Source organism: Ochotona curzoniae, unplaced genomic scaffold (genome assembly GCF_017591425.1).
Source record: "Ochotona curzoniae isolate NIBS_2020 unplaced genomic scaffold, NIBS_Ocur_1.0 contig_2321, whole genome shotgun sequence".
NCBI lineage: Eukaryota > Metazoa > Chordata > Mammalia > Lagomorpha > Ochotonidae > Ochotona > Ochotona curzoniae.
Genome location: NW_024465421.1, coordinates 21,223,286 through 21,237,720, shown reverse-complemented (window position 1 = coordinate 21,237,720; position 14,435 = coordinate 21,223,286). Strand labels below are relative to the sequence as shown.

The following is a 14,435-nucleotide window of genomic DNA, read 5'->3' as shown; positions in this document are numbered from 1 at the left end:
CTCCTGAGTCCACAGGAACAAGTCCAACACTGTATTAAAGCCATATTAAAATCGCAGCTGATGGATGGGACAGGAGAAGCCCTCCTCAAGCTGCTGCTGCTGTGACCAAGATGGATGGTGCCTACGTACGGCCTTGGCACGTTTCACAAAAACCTGGAAGCCGTCCTTCTGGATGGGGAGCTGTAATAAATGTAAAAACAAATATTTGAAAGATTTATTAGCATTTTTAAATTTGCTTGCTAATATATTAAATCCTGATCAGTTGTGCACAAGGCCCTTGACTAAAAGCTGTCCAGCCAGATGCCACAGGATACAATGAATATTTCATTGTTTGTGAAATACAGGATGGAGGTGTGTATGCCTACACACATTCCTTATTTAGATTCTTCTTATTCAACTGATAAGTGCATGAAGAAACAAGGCCATTTTTTTTTTTCAGTTTTTGCTTATTATTTAAGAGGAAAAAAAGAAGGTGTTTCCATCTGAGGGTTCACACTCACTAGATCCCCTGATGTGCGGCTGTGAGCCAGACAGAAGCCGGAAGCCCGAACTTTGCTTCTGGTATCCTGTGTTGGCAACAGTGACCCAAGTGCTCCAGCCACCAGCTGCTGCCCCCCACTGTGCAGAGGAGCAGGAAGCTTGAAATCTGCAGCGGAGCCAGGACTTGAATTCAGGCACTTGAATATAGAAGCGTGCATCTCAAGGTGTATCTTTTGTTTATCAGTTTATTTGACAGGCAAAATAACAGAGAGAGCTTGTGCAAGAGGGTCAGAGAGACCCTCAACCCCCGCGCTTGCTCCCAAGGTCAAAGCCAGGAGCCCTTCACTGCGTCCTTCTCTACAGCCTCTTGGGCCAGCTTACGCTACCTCCCCAGGCTCATTGGGGGGAAGCTGGATTGGAAACAGAGCAGCCAGGACTGAAACTGATATCAAGGTGCCAGCTGAACTCACTGAGTGACAGTGCTGCTCCACTCAACCAAACACCCACCCCAGCAAGCCTGTTCTAGATCGTATGAGAACAAAGAGGATGAGGAAGGACACAGGAGAATGGGAGGGAAGAAGAAAAGGAGAACCAAGTGGTCTACCTCCAAAAGTCTCACTTCTTAAACGGGTCCATTGCTTGGTCCCTACCACAGGTGATACTCCAACTGAAGAGAGCTGGAGGGTTGCGATGGAGAAGTTTAGAGTACGATGATGACTGTCATGGCAGCCTGGGAAGAACCGGGGAGGGGTGGCGAGGGAGGAAGAGTTCTGGGAGGGTTCAGACCAGTTGAACTTTGAGGTGCTGTCCTGCACGCTAGACTGGAGACGCTGTGACATAGTGAGCTAAGCTGCCACCACCTGTGACACCCGCATATCGTAAAGATACAGAAATTCCTGGCTGCTAGCTTTGGCCTGGCCCAGACTTGGCTGTTGTGGCCATTTGGGAAGGGAAACAACAGATGGAAGACCTCTGTCTCCTGCATTCTCTTGTAGTTCTTTCAAATAAATACACAAATCTTTTTTAAACACACACACACATTACACATTTCTTTAAAAAATAAACGTGCAAGACATGATTTCAGCTGCTTGCCACACGTGGAGGTGCTATCCGCTTGAGAAGCTACTTGTGTTTGTTCAGCTGGACACTGGGCAGCCTACAGATTCCAGTAGATAGCCACTGCTGTTTAACAACCGCCACCCAAAGACAGGTCTATGAGGACTCTGTTGGAAAGCGGGAAGGCTTGATGCTGCTGTCTTGAGGTACATTCATTTACAAAGGCGATCCTTCCAAGCTGAGCAGCGCACAGACATTTTGCTGCCTGCAATCAGAGGCGCACCGGGTTTCGGTTTCGTTGTGCGAGACTAGCTCAGGCACCTCAATGGAACACACCTGTGTCTTAGAGGGAATTGTTGGCGCAGACGGATCTGCAGTGTTGGGGACTGGACGCGGGGCGCCGCGTTCTCCCCCTGGCACTGCTCTGGAAGCTGTGCTTTAGGGTCCCGTTGACACGCTGAATAATGCAGGAGGAGCGTGAGTAATTGGAAGTGCTTATGTCCCGCCTGTAGACAATTCATTGCTCGTGAGAAGAAATTGCTTGTCAAGTGAGGACTCAGGGGACCCTGCAAGGTGCCCTATTCTGTCATGTGGTATGTATTTAATGCTTGGAAGAACAAGAGAAGGGACACGTGCGAGAGCGAGGAAGAGCAAGGGAGAGCGAGAGACAGGGCCGGCAGCTCGCTGCTCTACCAAGTACTCAGTGAAGCGCGGGGGCGGGACCCACGCAGCCCGGGCGTCCACCGCCTTCCCCAAACCGCTAGAGTTTGCCTAACGGGCTTCCAATTGGGACAGCGTTTTTTTTGGCGCTGCCTGAGGCCCAGCGAGTGCGAGAAGCAGGGCTCCAGGGCCCCAGGGCGGGCCCCGTCGTGGCCTCCCCTTTGTGTGTGCCCGGGACTCGCTTCCACGCTCCCCTGGCTGCTCGCTCTCGCGCCCGCGCGCCCGGAGCGCTCTGCACCTGGCGCGGCCGTGCCCGGCGGATCCGAGCGAGGCGCGCGCGGCTGGAGTCATTTGCATTGCTCGCACGTGGACGCCCGTTCGTGGTGGCCCCGGACTTCTCCCGCGAGCAAACAAGGAGGCACTCTGCAGCTGGCAATGAAATCCTGGCAGCTAATTGCAGTCGTGGGAGATGCCCTTCAGGTAAGGCGATCGAGGGAGGCTCCATCGGCACTGCCCAGGGACGCGGAGCGGGGCGGCGTCCTCAGAGGCTTCCCAGGAGGGGACTGCGGGGGGGACGGGGGCGGGCGACAGGGGGAGGAGTATGTGAATTGACATTTGGGGCTGCCTGTGGCAGAGGAGCCGCCGTCAGCCGCTGTCCAACGTTCGCGCGCGGAAGGTGGCGGCCGCTGCGGCGGCGTGTGCGCCTCCGGGGGCTGCTGATTCGCGCAGGGACTAGACATCCAGGAGCCCCAAGGCGGCGATGGAACGATGCGGCCGCGTGTGCGGCGTGTGAGTGGGCCACGGTATGTAAGCTCGGCCCGAGGAGCTCACACGCTGCCTTGGAGCGCGCGCTGGGGCCCCTGGCGAGGACGAGGGGTGCGTAAGGAGGGAGCCCCGATTCGGATGGATTTTCTTGGCCGACTGGAAGTTAGCGGGCAACTTCCTGGCTAATTGTGCGTGGGCTCGTTTTAACTTTATTCCTGGGGACGAAAGCGGGGGAGGTGCTGGTAGTGGTGTTTTTTTTTATGAAGAGCTGATAGAACATTCCCCAAAGGCTGGGCGTGGATTTGCATGAAAGACCAGGCTGAGGACACAGGCGGGCCAGGCGCTCGCAAAGTTGGCGCAGGTTCCGGCCGGCAGGTGCACGCGTGTGTGCGCGTGTGGGGCACGTCCTGTAAACAGGTCCACAGCTGCGTGCGCGGGGCTCTCGGGCTTTACTGCTTTCCTTGCCTCCCGGGGAAGAAGAGGCTGGAGGAGTGCAGACTATGGAATCCAAGCTCTTTCTTGACAAGTAAGCCCTGAAACGCTTTAATACGTAGGATGACAGGTGCCGTTCTTGTGACAGCTGATGGTGTGTGTGCGTGTGTGTGTGTCACCTTCCAGAGCGATAGAATTCAGCGCTGTGCATTTCGAAATAGTCTGGGGAATCAGCAGACATTCCCCAGGCACGAAGGAACCACCTGGAAGTCTCTGTCTCAGCCCGGCCTTCCGGTCATGGTTTGCAGATGGCAGCGAAATACAGGATTTTCTTTCTTTGCGTTGACACTGGAGCTGCACCTCACCCCTTTCTACTTCAGAGGTACCCGTGGTGGTGGCTGTGTGTAACGCGGGGAAGGGGAGAGCAGGAATCTGCATCCCGAAGTTTTGCAGGCCCCGCCATGTCAGTAAATGTCTATCGCTGGATGCTGGGCTGGAGAGTCACTTTCTGAGCATCTTGAGAAATCTCATCACTTGCCCGTTGGTGGCGCAAAAGTGAGTGGCATGTCTAATGGAGAAGTCAAAAATGATTGTGCCATCCGCTCTGTTTGGGTAGCTGGGGAGCCAGTTGTGCGGTTTAAGACTCCAAAAACTCCACCGTGTTCCCTGTTTTTGGCCATCTGATTGGAGCCTGGGAGAGAGCCAAAGGTGTGTGAGTCAAAATGTGGCTGTTAGCGTAGCTGGCCTCTGGGGTTGGCTGGGGTGACATCTGAAGGGAGTTATTCTTAAGGAAAGAAGGGTGGACCACTGGTGCTCAGGAAGATCTGGCTACCTTGGTGATCTTCCCATGAGAGTCGTTGCCCACATTGGGGGTGCCTGGCTGTATTAGGAACCTTCAGTGGTCATAAGGAGACAAGTGTCTGAAGAGTGGGGAGGTCTTGGGGGGTTTCCCACTCTTCACACCCCCCGTCTCATCATCTCTTCAGCTGGGGCTTGCCGATGGCCCTCGCTCTTCCTTAGTCCAATCAGAGCGTGTCCAGGTGTTTTGCATAGTTTTCATTTTGGTGATTGTTCACTTGCCTGAGAAATGATTGGAGCTTGTTTTTTTTTTTTTTTTTAAATTCTCTTTGCACTTGCAGGAGTTCTTTAGTCTGAGACAAGCTTACTATACACTACTTTTTCAAAGAAGAAATATGCAAACTTTTCTTGGCTTTTGCTTTTAACCAAGCAAATCAGCCCTTGGAGAATGTTTTATATACTTGAGAAAGAGCTGGTTCTTTTGTCTGTCCCTACCAAGGAATAGGTTTATACCAAAAAGCTGTGTGTCCCTCATGACTTAAGTGAAGTAAGTGTGTTTTTGCATTAATTGTGCTCCAGTCGCTCAAGCTTCTGTTTCCCTCTGTGACCGGTTGGCTGGTTGGAGCCTGGGCTCATTTTCCTGTGTCGTTGCATGTTGTAGAAGGAGCCATGGGTGTGGATGTACGCTTGGCCTTCTTACAGATAACAAAAATAACAGCTGCATTTTTCTTCCTGATTGTGCTTCTCTCAAAGCACCAGGTAACCATTTCCTGCTTTTATTTTTCTTTCTTCCTATGAAGGTTAGGCAGAAAAGTTGAAAGTCCTCTTAGGTGAAGGACTGCTTTGCATTTACCTGCCTCGATAGCTTTCCAAGCTTTGACAGTGTGCCATTTGTCACATGTTATTCACATAGTGGGTGTGTCATCATGTTTTAGAAGCAAGCTTTATGCATTCGTTGTCCTCCATCTAACAGTGGAGAGCCTGGAAGGGTGAGTTCATCTGGAACTAAAAAAAGTATTCGAATGTCTAGAGAAAGATAAATTCAATCTTGTTTTCTTCATATGTTTATAATTTTAAATGAGGTTTTGAGCAGAGTTATAATACTACAGAAATGAAAGGTGATCTCAGAGAGGTAGAAAATTTATCAGGTAATAATGCAACTACTATGAGTAAACTTCGATTTGGCTTTATTTCTAAGCTTTTATTTAAAAAAAAATTCAGGTGCATTAGTTTCGAAGTTATCACAAGAGGAGACTGGATTAAGTTCTCTGGCAGTAATCATCCTGGAATTAGGATAGTAGTCTTTTCTGAGGGACTTTAATCTCCATCTCATGTTGATTTTCCAGCAAGCATAAACATACAGTGTGTTGAAACCTTGCTCAGTAGCCCATTAAGATGCACACGTATTACATGATAATCAGTTAAATGACAGAGCAGTAGGAGAAAATGTATACAGAAGAAAACAAAGTGTCCTTCAATTTTTTTTTTTTTGCGTGTTGTATTCCATTAGGTCATAGGTCGGAAAACCTCTTAATGTGACAGGCTCTTCATTTGTGTTGGTGGACAAATGCTTTTATCTTTCTGTTGGCTTCTCCTTCATTCTCATGCATGGCTAAGCATTAGAGTGTTATAGACAGAAGCAAGCCAATCAGAAAAGGAAGAATTCTGCAATTGTGCATCTCAGTGTATTTGAATTCCATCATAGAAAACAAGAGTGGCCCTGTGAGCGTGGGGTTCACACCTCCACAGGGATGAGACGAATCTGCCCCATCAGCATGTCCCACTTGGTGGTTCTCTTGGAGGCCATTGTTGATTCAATTATTCAGTAACATGTAATGTTGCAACTAGTTTTCAGCGTCCTTTTAATGAGTGAGAATCAAGCTTATGTGAGAAGTTGTGGAGTTTTCTGTGTGCTGGTGCCTGGAACCACAAGGCCAAAACAGCTTGTGTCAGCTGTAGCGACTCCTTTTTGATTCAGCAAAACTAGGTTATGAATTCAAGCAATTAAAAATGACAAAAAGCCCAATTTCACTAGCTAGATTAATATGCTTCCAATTTTTCCTGCTCCATAAAGATTTCAAAGAGTTCTTTCTGGGCGGGTGCTTGCATAACCTATAGGATGACGGAGGCCCCCGTTTCATTTGCTTATGGTGTCGGGATCCTTTGATGTCGCACACGTAAATAGCATCCATTGGATGTTCGTGATAGTTTTGCATTTGAAAGTCCTTGTAAAAAACAATTATTTCGGTGGAGTTTAAAGGAAAGGAGAGAAGAGTGGCGGTGAGTTCCCTAACAATTATCAATGTTGAATGGTCTCCCGGCTATTGGCAGTGTTCTGAAACCGAGACAGGCTTTTCAGCAGCTGATAGAATTCTAGCACCAAGACCGCATCCAGCTTCCTGTGATGCCAGGGAGATGTGGTTTTTTTCTTTCTTTCTTATGTAATGAGTTGGGGGCATGTTTATTACTTTTTCTCTCAATACAAGTGAGGTCTGGAATTCTGGGGTTATGCTCGTGTACCCTGCCAAAGCTCAGTGTTGTTTACATTGGGCTGTTTTGTACATGCAGTAATTAGTGGTCAACAATAGCCATGCTTCATGGTCTGAAGCTTAATGTTTTGTTGGCTCAGTCTGACCTGGTTTGACTTACCTTGACTCCTCAAAATATAGATACACACACACATTAAGAGGTCTGTTCCCCCAGTTTTAGTTACCCACAATTTCAACCCAGTGCAAACAGAGTTAAGCTTGTCCCGGGTTTGCTGTGCCAAGAGGAGACCTGAGGGGGGCGCTAGCTCATCCTTGCCTGCTTTCTTCTGTGTTGGGCCAGAATCCTCCCTCTGCATTTGCTGCCCTGCTGCTGATGCACCTTGCTGTGATTTAATTGAAACCTCAGCTTGCGCAGAAACCAGCAGCTCACCTGCTAATGAGAAGGACCTGTCGGTTTTGTCTCTCGTGCTTTGATTGTGTACATAGTGCCCTCTCACTTCTGTTAAAGCCACAAGGAGTAACCACAGTGCAATGCTGCTTTCTGCCCAAGCTCTTCCTAGTTGTGTGTAGCTCTGAACTGGAAGCTTCAGCGTACATCCTCTGATTCTACCTATAGCCTGCAAGGTATGTATTGTAGTGGCTCATTTAGATATGGGGAAGTAATCTTCATGGTCTCCTGTAGCTGGGAAAAGCAATTATGGTCCAAATCTTTCAGATTCCAAAATTCAAAGCTACCACTGACATATGCTGACTTGTTAAAAACACAAAATCAAGGGCTGGCATTATGGTACAGTACATTTGGCCTCTACTTCTAACACCAGCATTCCCTGTTGGAGCCCAAGCTGTGGCTGCTCTGTTTCCAATCCACCTTCCTGCAGATGTCCCTGGGAAAGTAGCATTTGACAACATAAGTGTTTGGACCTGTGCCACCCGCATGGGAGACTCAGATGGAGATCCTGATTCTGGGTTTATCCTGACCAGCCCTGGCTATTGTTGGCTGTTGTTGGCTGTTGTAGGCTGTTGGGCAATGAACCATTAGATGAAGGGTCTCTTTCTCTTTATCGCTCCCCTTCACATACATATGTAAATAAATGCCTTTTAAAAAGAAAGTTACAGGGAATCAAACTTAGCAGATACTTGAGGCTTTGGGTTCTCTCAACTAGGAGGATTTTTTCTGCCTAACAAGACGACAGGTGGTGACATCGTTTGGACATTCTGGGCTGTCACAAGTTAGCAGGAGTTGCTACTGGCATCTGGTTTGGTAGGGATGGGAAATGTTGCTAAACATTTTATACACAGGACAGACACCCTCCCCACCCTCAACACACAAAAATCAGACCCAAGGAATGATTTCCTCGTAACTGCAGTGAGTGCTGGTGCTGTAAGCAGCACCGGGAACAACGTGGCTGCCAGCAGGACTCTTCAGAAGCTCATGGGAGATGCAGATGTTGGAAACAAAGCTGTGTGCATGGTTCTCAAAAATGTTTTACACCAAAATTAATGTAACCTTTAACTCTGGTTTCCTTAAATGTATGCCTCTTCTTATATGTGTGGCCTGATTTTTTTTCCAAGAGGGAGAATGAAGATTATCAATTTCAGACTAAATTTTGAAAATCTCTGATTGAATGCTGTGAATAGGATTATCATGCAAAAGGAGAATATCCTTATTTCCTTACAGTCTGACACTAAAATTGGTGCAGCTGCTTGCTTTGAACGAATTTCCTCATAAATATGATATGGGGCTTCACAATTTAAGTGCTTCTCTCCCCAGGATTTACTCACTGCATGTCCAGCAAGTGCCAGGAAATGGAGTTTCTCTCCTTAGTGTTGGGGTTCACCAGGAGAGAAATACAACATCATTCAGTGAATCATGCAACAGCAATTCTAAGAATGTTTTGGTATTCAAACAGCATGGTCTTCTGTCTTTAAAGATTTGGCACACAGGTTTATTTGTTTGAACACTTTTACAGTGTTTCGTATCTCCCAAGCATTGTTGTAAATACTTTCAAATATTGATGAATTCAAAGCACACAGTGAGGAAGTGAGCGCCGTTGTTGCTTGCTGTTGATGCAGGAGATTTGGATATGAGGTGTAGGGCGAAGCTTTGAAGCTTTCAAGTGGCTGACCACACCGGTCGGTCTGCCAGTCTGCCCGCTTCCATGCTCCTAATTCAAGCTTCTCAGTGTTCAACAATAGAAATGTTTAGAACACCTTTGCTCGGCTTTTGTAAATGAAAGGCATTTTAAATTCCATTTAAGAATGGTTGATTATGTATATATGGAATGAAATATCATATGGCCCCCAAAATATATGCATTTTTAAAAATATTTTTTATTTGAAAGAGTTACAGGAAGAAAAAGAGAGAGAGAGATCTTATATCTCTCCTCTTCACATCCCAAATGCTGCGATGGCCAAAGCCAGATAGGAGCTTCTCCTGGGTCTCCCACTGGAGTATAAGGGCTCAGGACTTGAGCCATCCTCTGCTGCTTTGCCAGGCCATAAAGAGGGAGCCATATTGGAAGTGCAGCAATGAGGACTAGAACCAGTGTTGGTTGGGATACCTGTACTGCAGATGGAAGCTTAGCCTACTATGTCACAGTGCCTAAAAAGACATGCATTTTTATCTACCAGTTAAAACTAAAATAGTGACGTGAACTAAATAGTTTGTTAAAACAAATGAAAATCAGTACTACCCATACTTAGATTTTTTTGTGCTTTTTATTCAAGTACCAGAGAAAGCGAGAGAGCAATCAAGGAAAAGAGATGAGAAAAGACCTCCTAACCCCCTCGCATGTTCTTGTGATGCCACAGAACTCAATTGAGGTTTCTCCTGCAAATGGTGGGGACTCAACTACTCAAACTACCAGTTCTGTGTGCTAGGTTCTGCAGGAGAACTCAGAGTCCAACCCAGGCACTCGAGTGCTGGCTGCAACCACCTCAGCTATGAGATCATACCCCTGCTGCCTATTTTTCACCTTTACTCCCCAGTGTGCGCTTCTCTGGGGTCAGAAGGATATGAGCAGTCTCTTCTTTGTGGCCTCTAGCAACCACCAAAGCCATCTCAGGAAAGCCTTCATGTTCAGAAAAATTTGATAGAATGAGTGATCTCCATTTTATGTCCTTTTAAATCGTGTTGTTAGAAAATAGAAGTCACTGGGTCTGGCATGGTAGCTTAGTGGCTAATGTCCTCACCTTGCATGCACCAGGATCCCATATGGGTGCCGGTCCCGGCTGCCCCACTTCCTATCCAGCTTCCTGTTTGTGGCCTGGGAAAGCAGTCAAGGACAGCCCAAAGCCTTGGGACCCTGCACCAACTTGGGAGACCTGGAAAAAGCTCCTGGCTCCTGGCTTCAGATCGGTTCAGCTCTGGTCATTGCAGCCACTAAGGGAGTGAATCAATGGATGAAAAATCTTCCTCTCTCCTTTTTGAATATCAGAGTTTCCAATAAAAATTAAAATCTTAAAAAAAAAAATGGAAGTCACTGACTGGATCTTCTCAGGGGTGTTTAAGAAACAGCTCTGGACCCTGTGTGGTAGCCTAGTGGCTAAGGTCCTTGCCTTGCCTGTGCCGGGATCTTATGTAGGTGCTGGTTCTAATCCTGGCTGCCCTGCTTCCCAACCAGCTCCCTGGTTGTGACCTGGGAAAGCAGTCGAGGATGGTTCAAAGCCTTGGGACCCTGTACCCACATGGGAGACCTGGAAGAAGCTTGTGGCTCCTGGCTTCGGGTAGGCTCAGCTCCAACTGTTGCAACTGCTTGAGGAATGAATCAATGGATGAAAGATATTCCTTTCTGTGTTTCTGACTTTGCAATAAAAATAAAATAAATCTTTTTAAAAAAAAAAAAAAAGAAAAAGGAAAAGAAACTTAGCTCTTGGTGCTGCGGTGCCCTGGGTGGTCTAGGCCAGAGGTAGAGTTTATGTGGATCTCTCAATTCTGTTCTGTCTTCCCATATTTAGGCTTTGGGTAAGACCTGGCTGTCTTGTGCTCTGTTAAGTTTCTGTGAAAAGGAAAGCAATTCAATTCAACCTTTAAATAGAAGAGCAGGTTGACAGATTTTATTCCTCTTTAGAAGAAAAAAAATATTAAAGAGATGTAGTTAAATATATATGTATACAAATATCCAAGATAGCAATAGGAAGCCCCAGGGAACTCTAGTTGGTTGAAATAAGTGGATGGGCTCATCTGTGTTTTGTAAAGTTCCAAGGGTGTGCCTGTGGATCTTTGCTTTCAAGGGAAACATCTTGAACATAAGTTCTGGCCAGCAGGAAGTTCGGATCTGGCCAAGGACAGTTCCAGAACAGCAGTCTTCTGAGCCTTTTCCTCTGAAAGTGTCTGTTACTTGTGTCTGAGTACAGGGTGTCAGCCAGGCGTGCTCTGCCCTGGGAAAGGTGGGAGGTCTTAGCCTCACCTCACAGCATGGGTTGCCTTCTACCCAAGGAGGAGGCACAGATTTGGTTTGTTTTGTTTTTAATCCTGAAAGTGCAAGCCTCCCACCTGAGCAGGATAAGGGCCTCAAGTCCACCTCCCCACCCCAGGCAGAGCCTAGGAACTAGACAGGAAGTGGGGGCCATTACCACTCTTCCTGTGTGTTTCAGGTCCAGTGAGCTCACAGTTGAATAAAGAAAGCAAGGAGCAAATCCCATTTCAGAACTGTCAGAAGGCTGATGCCGGATCCATTATTGTCAATTGTCCCTCTAAATACAGCGCATCAAATTGGCTTTTGTGGAATGCTTGTGCTAAATGTTGGTTCTGGAAATGGTTTAGCATGAAACCATAGCTTGTTGTTCAATGGTAACATAAATGGAAATAAAAACATAGGGCTAACATCCAGAAAGGTTCTGTCGATATTGGCATATTGGCTGTTAGCAGCCATTTCTAAAGTTCATATGTTTCTGATATATGTATATGTGTGTATAATAATATATACATGCATATATATATGTATATATACACACATATGTATGATGTGTGTAGTATATTGCTTAATTGACTAAAGAAAGAATGGAAAATTGCATGTATAGCAGCTATTTTAGTTCCATATCTAGTGGAATAGGTCTGTAACATATTTTCTCATCTTGGTGTAAATCTGTTTTTAGAAATAGAGATGATGCGTGATAAACTCCATAGGCTGTTTAAGAGAGTATATTATCAAGGATATGAAGTTTGCCCCAGTGAGGCTGAAATGCAGAGGTTACATTCTGGGTGGTTCTGGCCTCAGATTCTGCTGATAAAACAACGTTACTGTCAAGGGTTAGGTAACCGTGTAGGATTAAACTGTATTATTGTTCTCACTGATACTGTATTTTTATAAGAAAATAATTACCAATATAGTTTAATAACAGAGGAGGAGGAGGGAGAGCCTTGCCATCCTTTGGTTAACTCCCTAAGTGGCTGCAACAACCAGTGCTGGCCAAGCCGAAGCCAGAAGCTCTCTTGGGTTTCCCATGTGGGTGACAGTGGCCTGGGGACTTGGACTATTTTCTCACACTTTCCTAGAAGCATTAGTGGAGATCTGGATTGCAGGTGGAGCTGCTGGGAGCTCAGATAGGATGTGGCCTAACACGGTGTGCTACAGTGTCAGCCCCTCACACTGTACTTTGAGTATGATGTGCTGTGTGTTATTATTAAGCTGCAGCCATACATGTTAGGACTGAATACTCATAGCTGCTCTGTGAGGCTGGTTATTCCCATTTCTCATGAGGGAGGAGTGAGATGATTTTTTTTTTCCCCCAGAAATACTAACGCTAGTAAGTAGAAGAGTTAGGGACCAAATTTGAATTTCTGGCATTGAACATTTTGTCCTGTAAGCCCATTTTTCCCTCTTTTTGACTCAGAGCCACAAGAATCATTATAACAATGGTTAAACACAAAGAGATTTGTCTCACCTTCACGAGTCTTTGTGACCCGTGTCTTAGGGCTGACCGAGAACAGGTCATACAGAGGATGGATGAGTGAGTGGGTGAGTAGACATGTAGACTAACTAATGACAAAGAATGTGAATATCACTCTCAGAAAAATAAAAAGCTCGTGCGTGTGTCCTAGAGTACTTTATAAAGTTCACAGGAAAGGAAATTTTATGGAAAAATATGTGTAAGAGAAAGATTGTATGAATGTCTCTTTTTTTGAAAGGCAGAGTTAGAGGTATAGAGAAGGGATCTTGTGTTATCTACTGGTTCATTCCTCAAATGGCCGCAACAACCAGGGTTGGGCCAGGCCAAAGCCAGAGGTGTGGATCTCCATTCGTGTATCTCCTATGAGTGGAAGGGGCCCAGGCACTTTGGGCCATCTTGTGCTGCTTTGTCGGGATCGCTAGTGGGGAGTTGGATTTGAAGTAGAGCACCAGGGACTCAAACCTGTGCTCATATGGGATGCAGTCATTGCCATTCTCTGCTAATGGATCTCCCATCTGTGTGTATGAAAGGTTTGTATGTCACAAGGGGAAATTGCATTTTTTCCAAGTCATTTTGTACACTCCTGAAGAGTAAAGTAATATTTTGCTTTCTAAGGGAGCATTTGAAAATATTTATATTAAAATTGTGTTCACTTTGAGCCAATCTTCCCTTCTGTATGACTTCTGTGATCATTCAGGTTTTGGAGATCTAAGATGGTTCACTGCAGAGGGAAGGAGGAAAATGGAGCAAATAGATGATTAGAAGGTAGAATTGGATGCCAAGAGGCCTTCAAAGAATAGAGTGATTGGCATGGAGGAGGTGAGACCCTGTCAAGCATCATGTTGGGAAACAGGAGCCCACACCCAAGAAATCTGTCACAAACTTGATTCAAAAGCAAACATTCACCTGTTGCTGTTGTATGTGGATGACACACTTGCGTAAGACAAAGGCCTCGATGGATGATGCCTGAGGTCACTGTAGTGTGGACTCTGAAGGAGCAGGCAGAGAGAATTGTAGTTCTGAGAACTGTATGTTGATTCCTCTGTGTGTCCAACAAATATACCCAACTGTTAAAAAAAAATAGCATTTTGCCAACTATATCTCATCAACACTTCATTCCTTCGCTGGTACCCACCCCTTGGGTCCCCACATCAGCACTGTGTGTTGGTCATAGGCATTCCAACCTTGGGTCCTCACATCAACATTGTGTGTTGGACATAGGTGGTCCAGCCTGCCCTGGAGAAGTCCTTGGGAGAGATGTAAAAGGTGGGAAAGAAAATGAAATCTTGTTCAGCACCAAGTCATGTTTTGACTGAGGTTTGGTGAGTGCTTACTGGGGTGGAGTGGTTGGCTGTTGACCATTGCTAATAACAATTAAAAATTAGCGATGTCTGATGGTGTGGCCGGAGGAGAAACCCAGCTCCCTGGTGCTGCAGACACTTGTCATTCGACAGTGGTGCTGCCAGATCATGATCCTTATCCTCCCAGCTGTGTGCCTCTTCGAAAAAGTTGTAAACTATTATTTTTTTATTCGTCTCTGGGTCATTTCATCTTCCTGTGCAAGCCACATGAATGGCTGTGTATGAAAATTGTATTTTGTGCTGAATTTCCCACTGTGAAAGATGTTTACTATATATTTATGAAAACACTGCAATAACAAAACCCTTTATATAGCCTTTCAATTTGCTGTGAGGGCAGATAAAATATTTTTATCTTGAACTGAACTTCATACCTTGGGAGATTCAGCTGGTCCAACTCAGAATAATAAAACACTTCAGAGAAAGGCAGGCACGGTGTAGATTGCTTCAGGAACCTGTGCACCTTGCTCAGCAGCACTCAATTCCTCTACACTCACCAGCTTCA

At 46.1% G+C, this 14,435-nt stretch overlaps 1 protein-coding gene across 4 annotated transcripts in view; it reads left to right on the top strand.

Moving 5' to 3' along the window:
* RBFOX1 (RNA binding fox-1 homolog 1) overlaps window positions 1-14,435 on the top strand; it is a 1,044,467-nt gene that overhangs the window by 124,143 nt on the left and 905,889 nt on the right. Inside the window, exon 1 of one of the 4 annotated variants that reach the window (XM_040973375.1) lies at window positions 2,611-2,676. The exons of the other annotated variants lie outside the window; for them this stretch is intronic. Within the exon in view, the coding sequence (XP_040829309.1) occupies window positions 2,632-2,676 (45 nt within the window). The 5' untranslated portion in view covers window positions 2,611-2,631. Of the gene's footprint in view, window positions 1-2,610; window positions 2,677-14,435 lie in introns of those variants that run through there. 4 annotated transcript variants of the gene reach the window in all.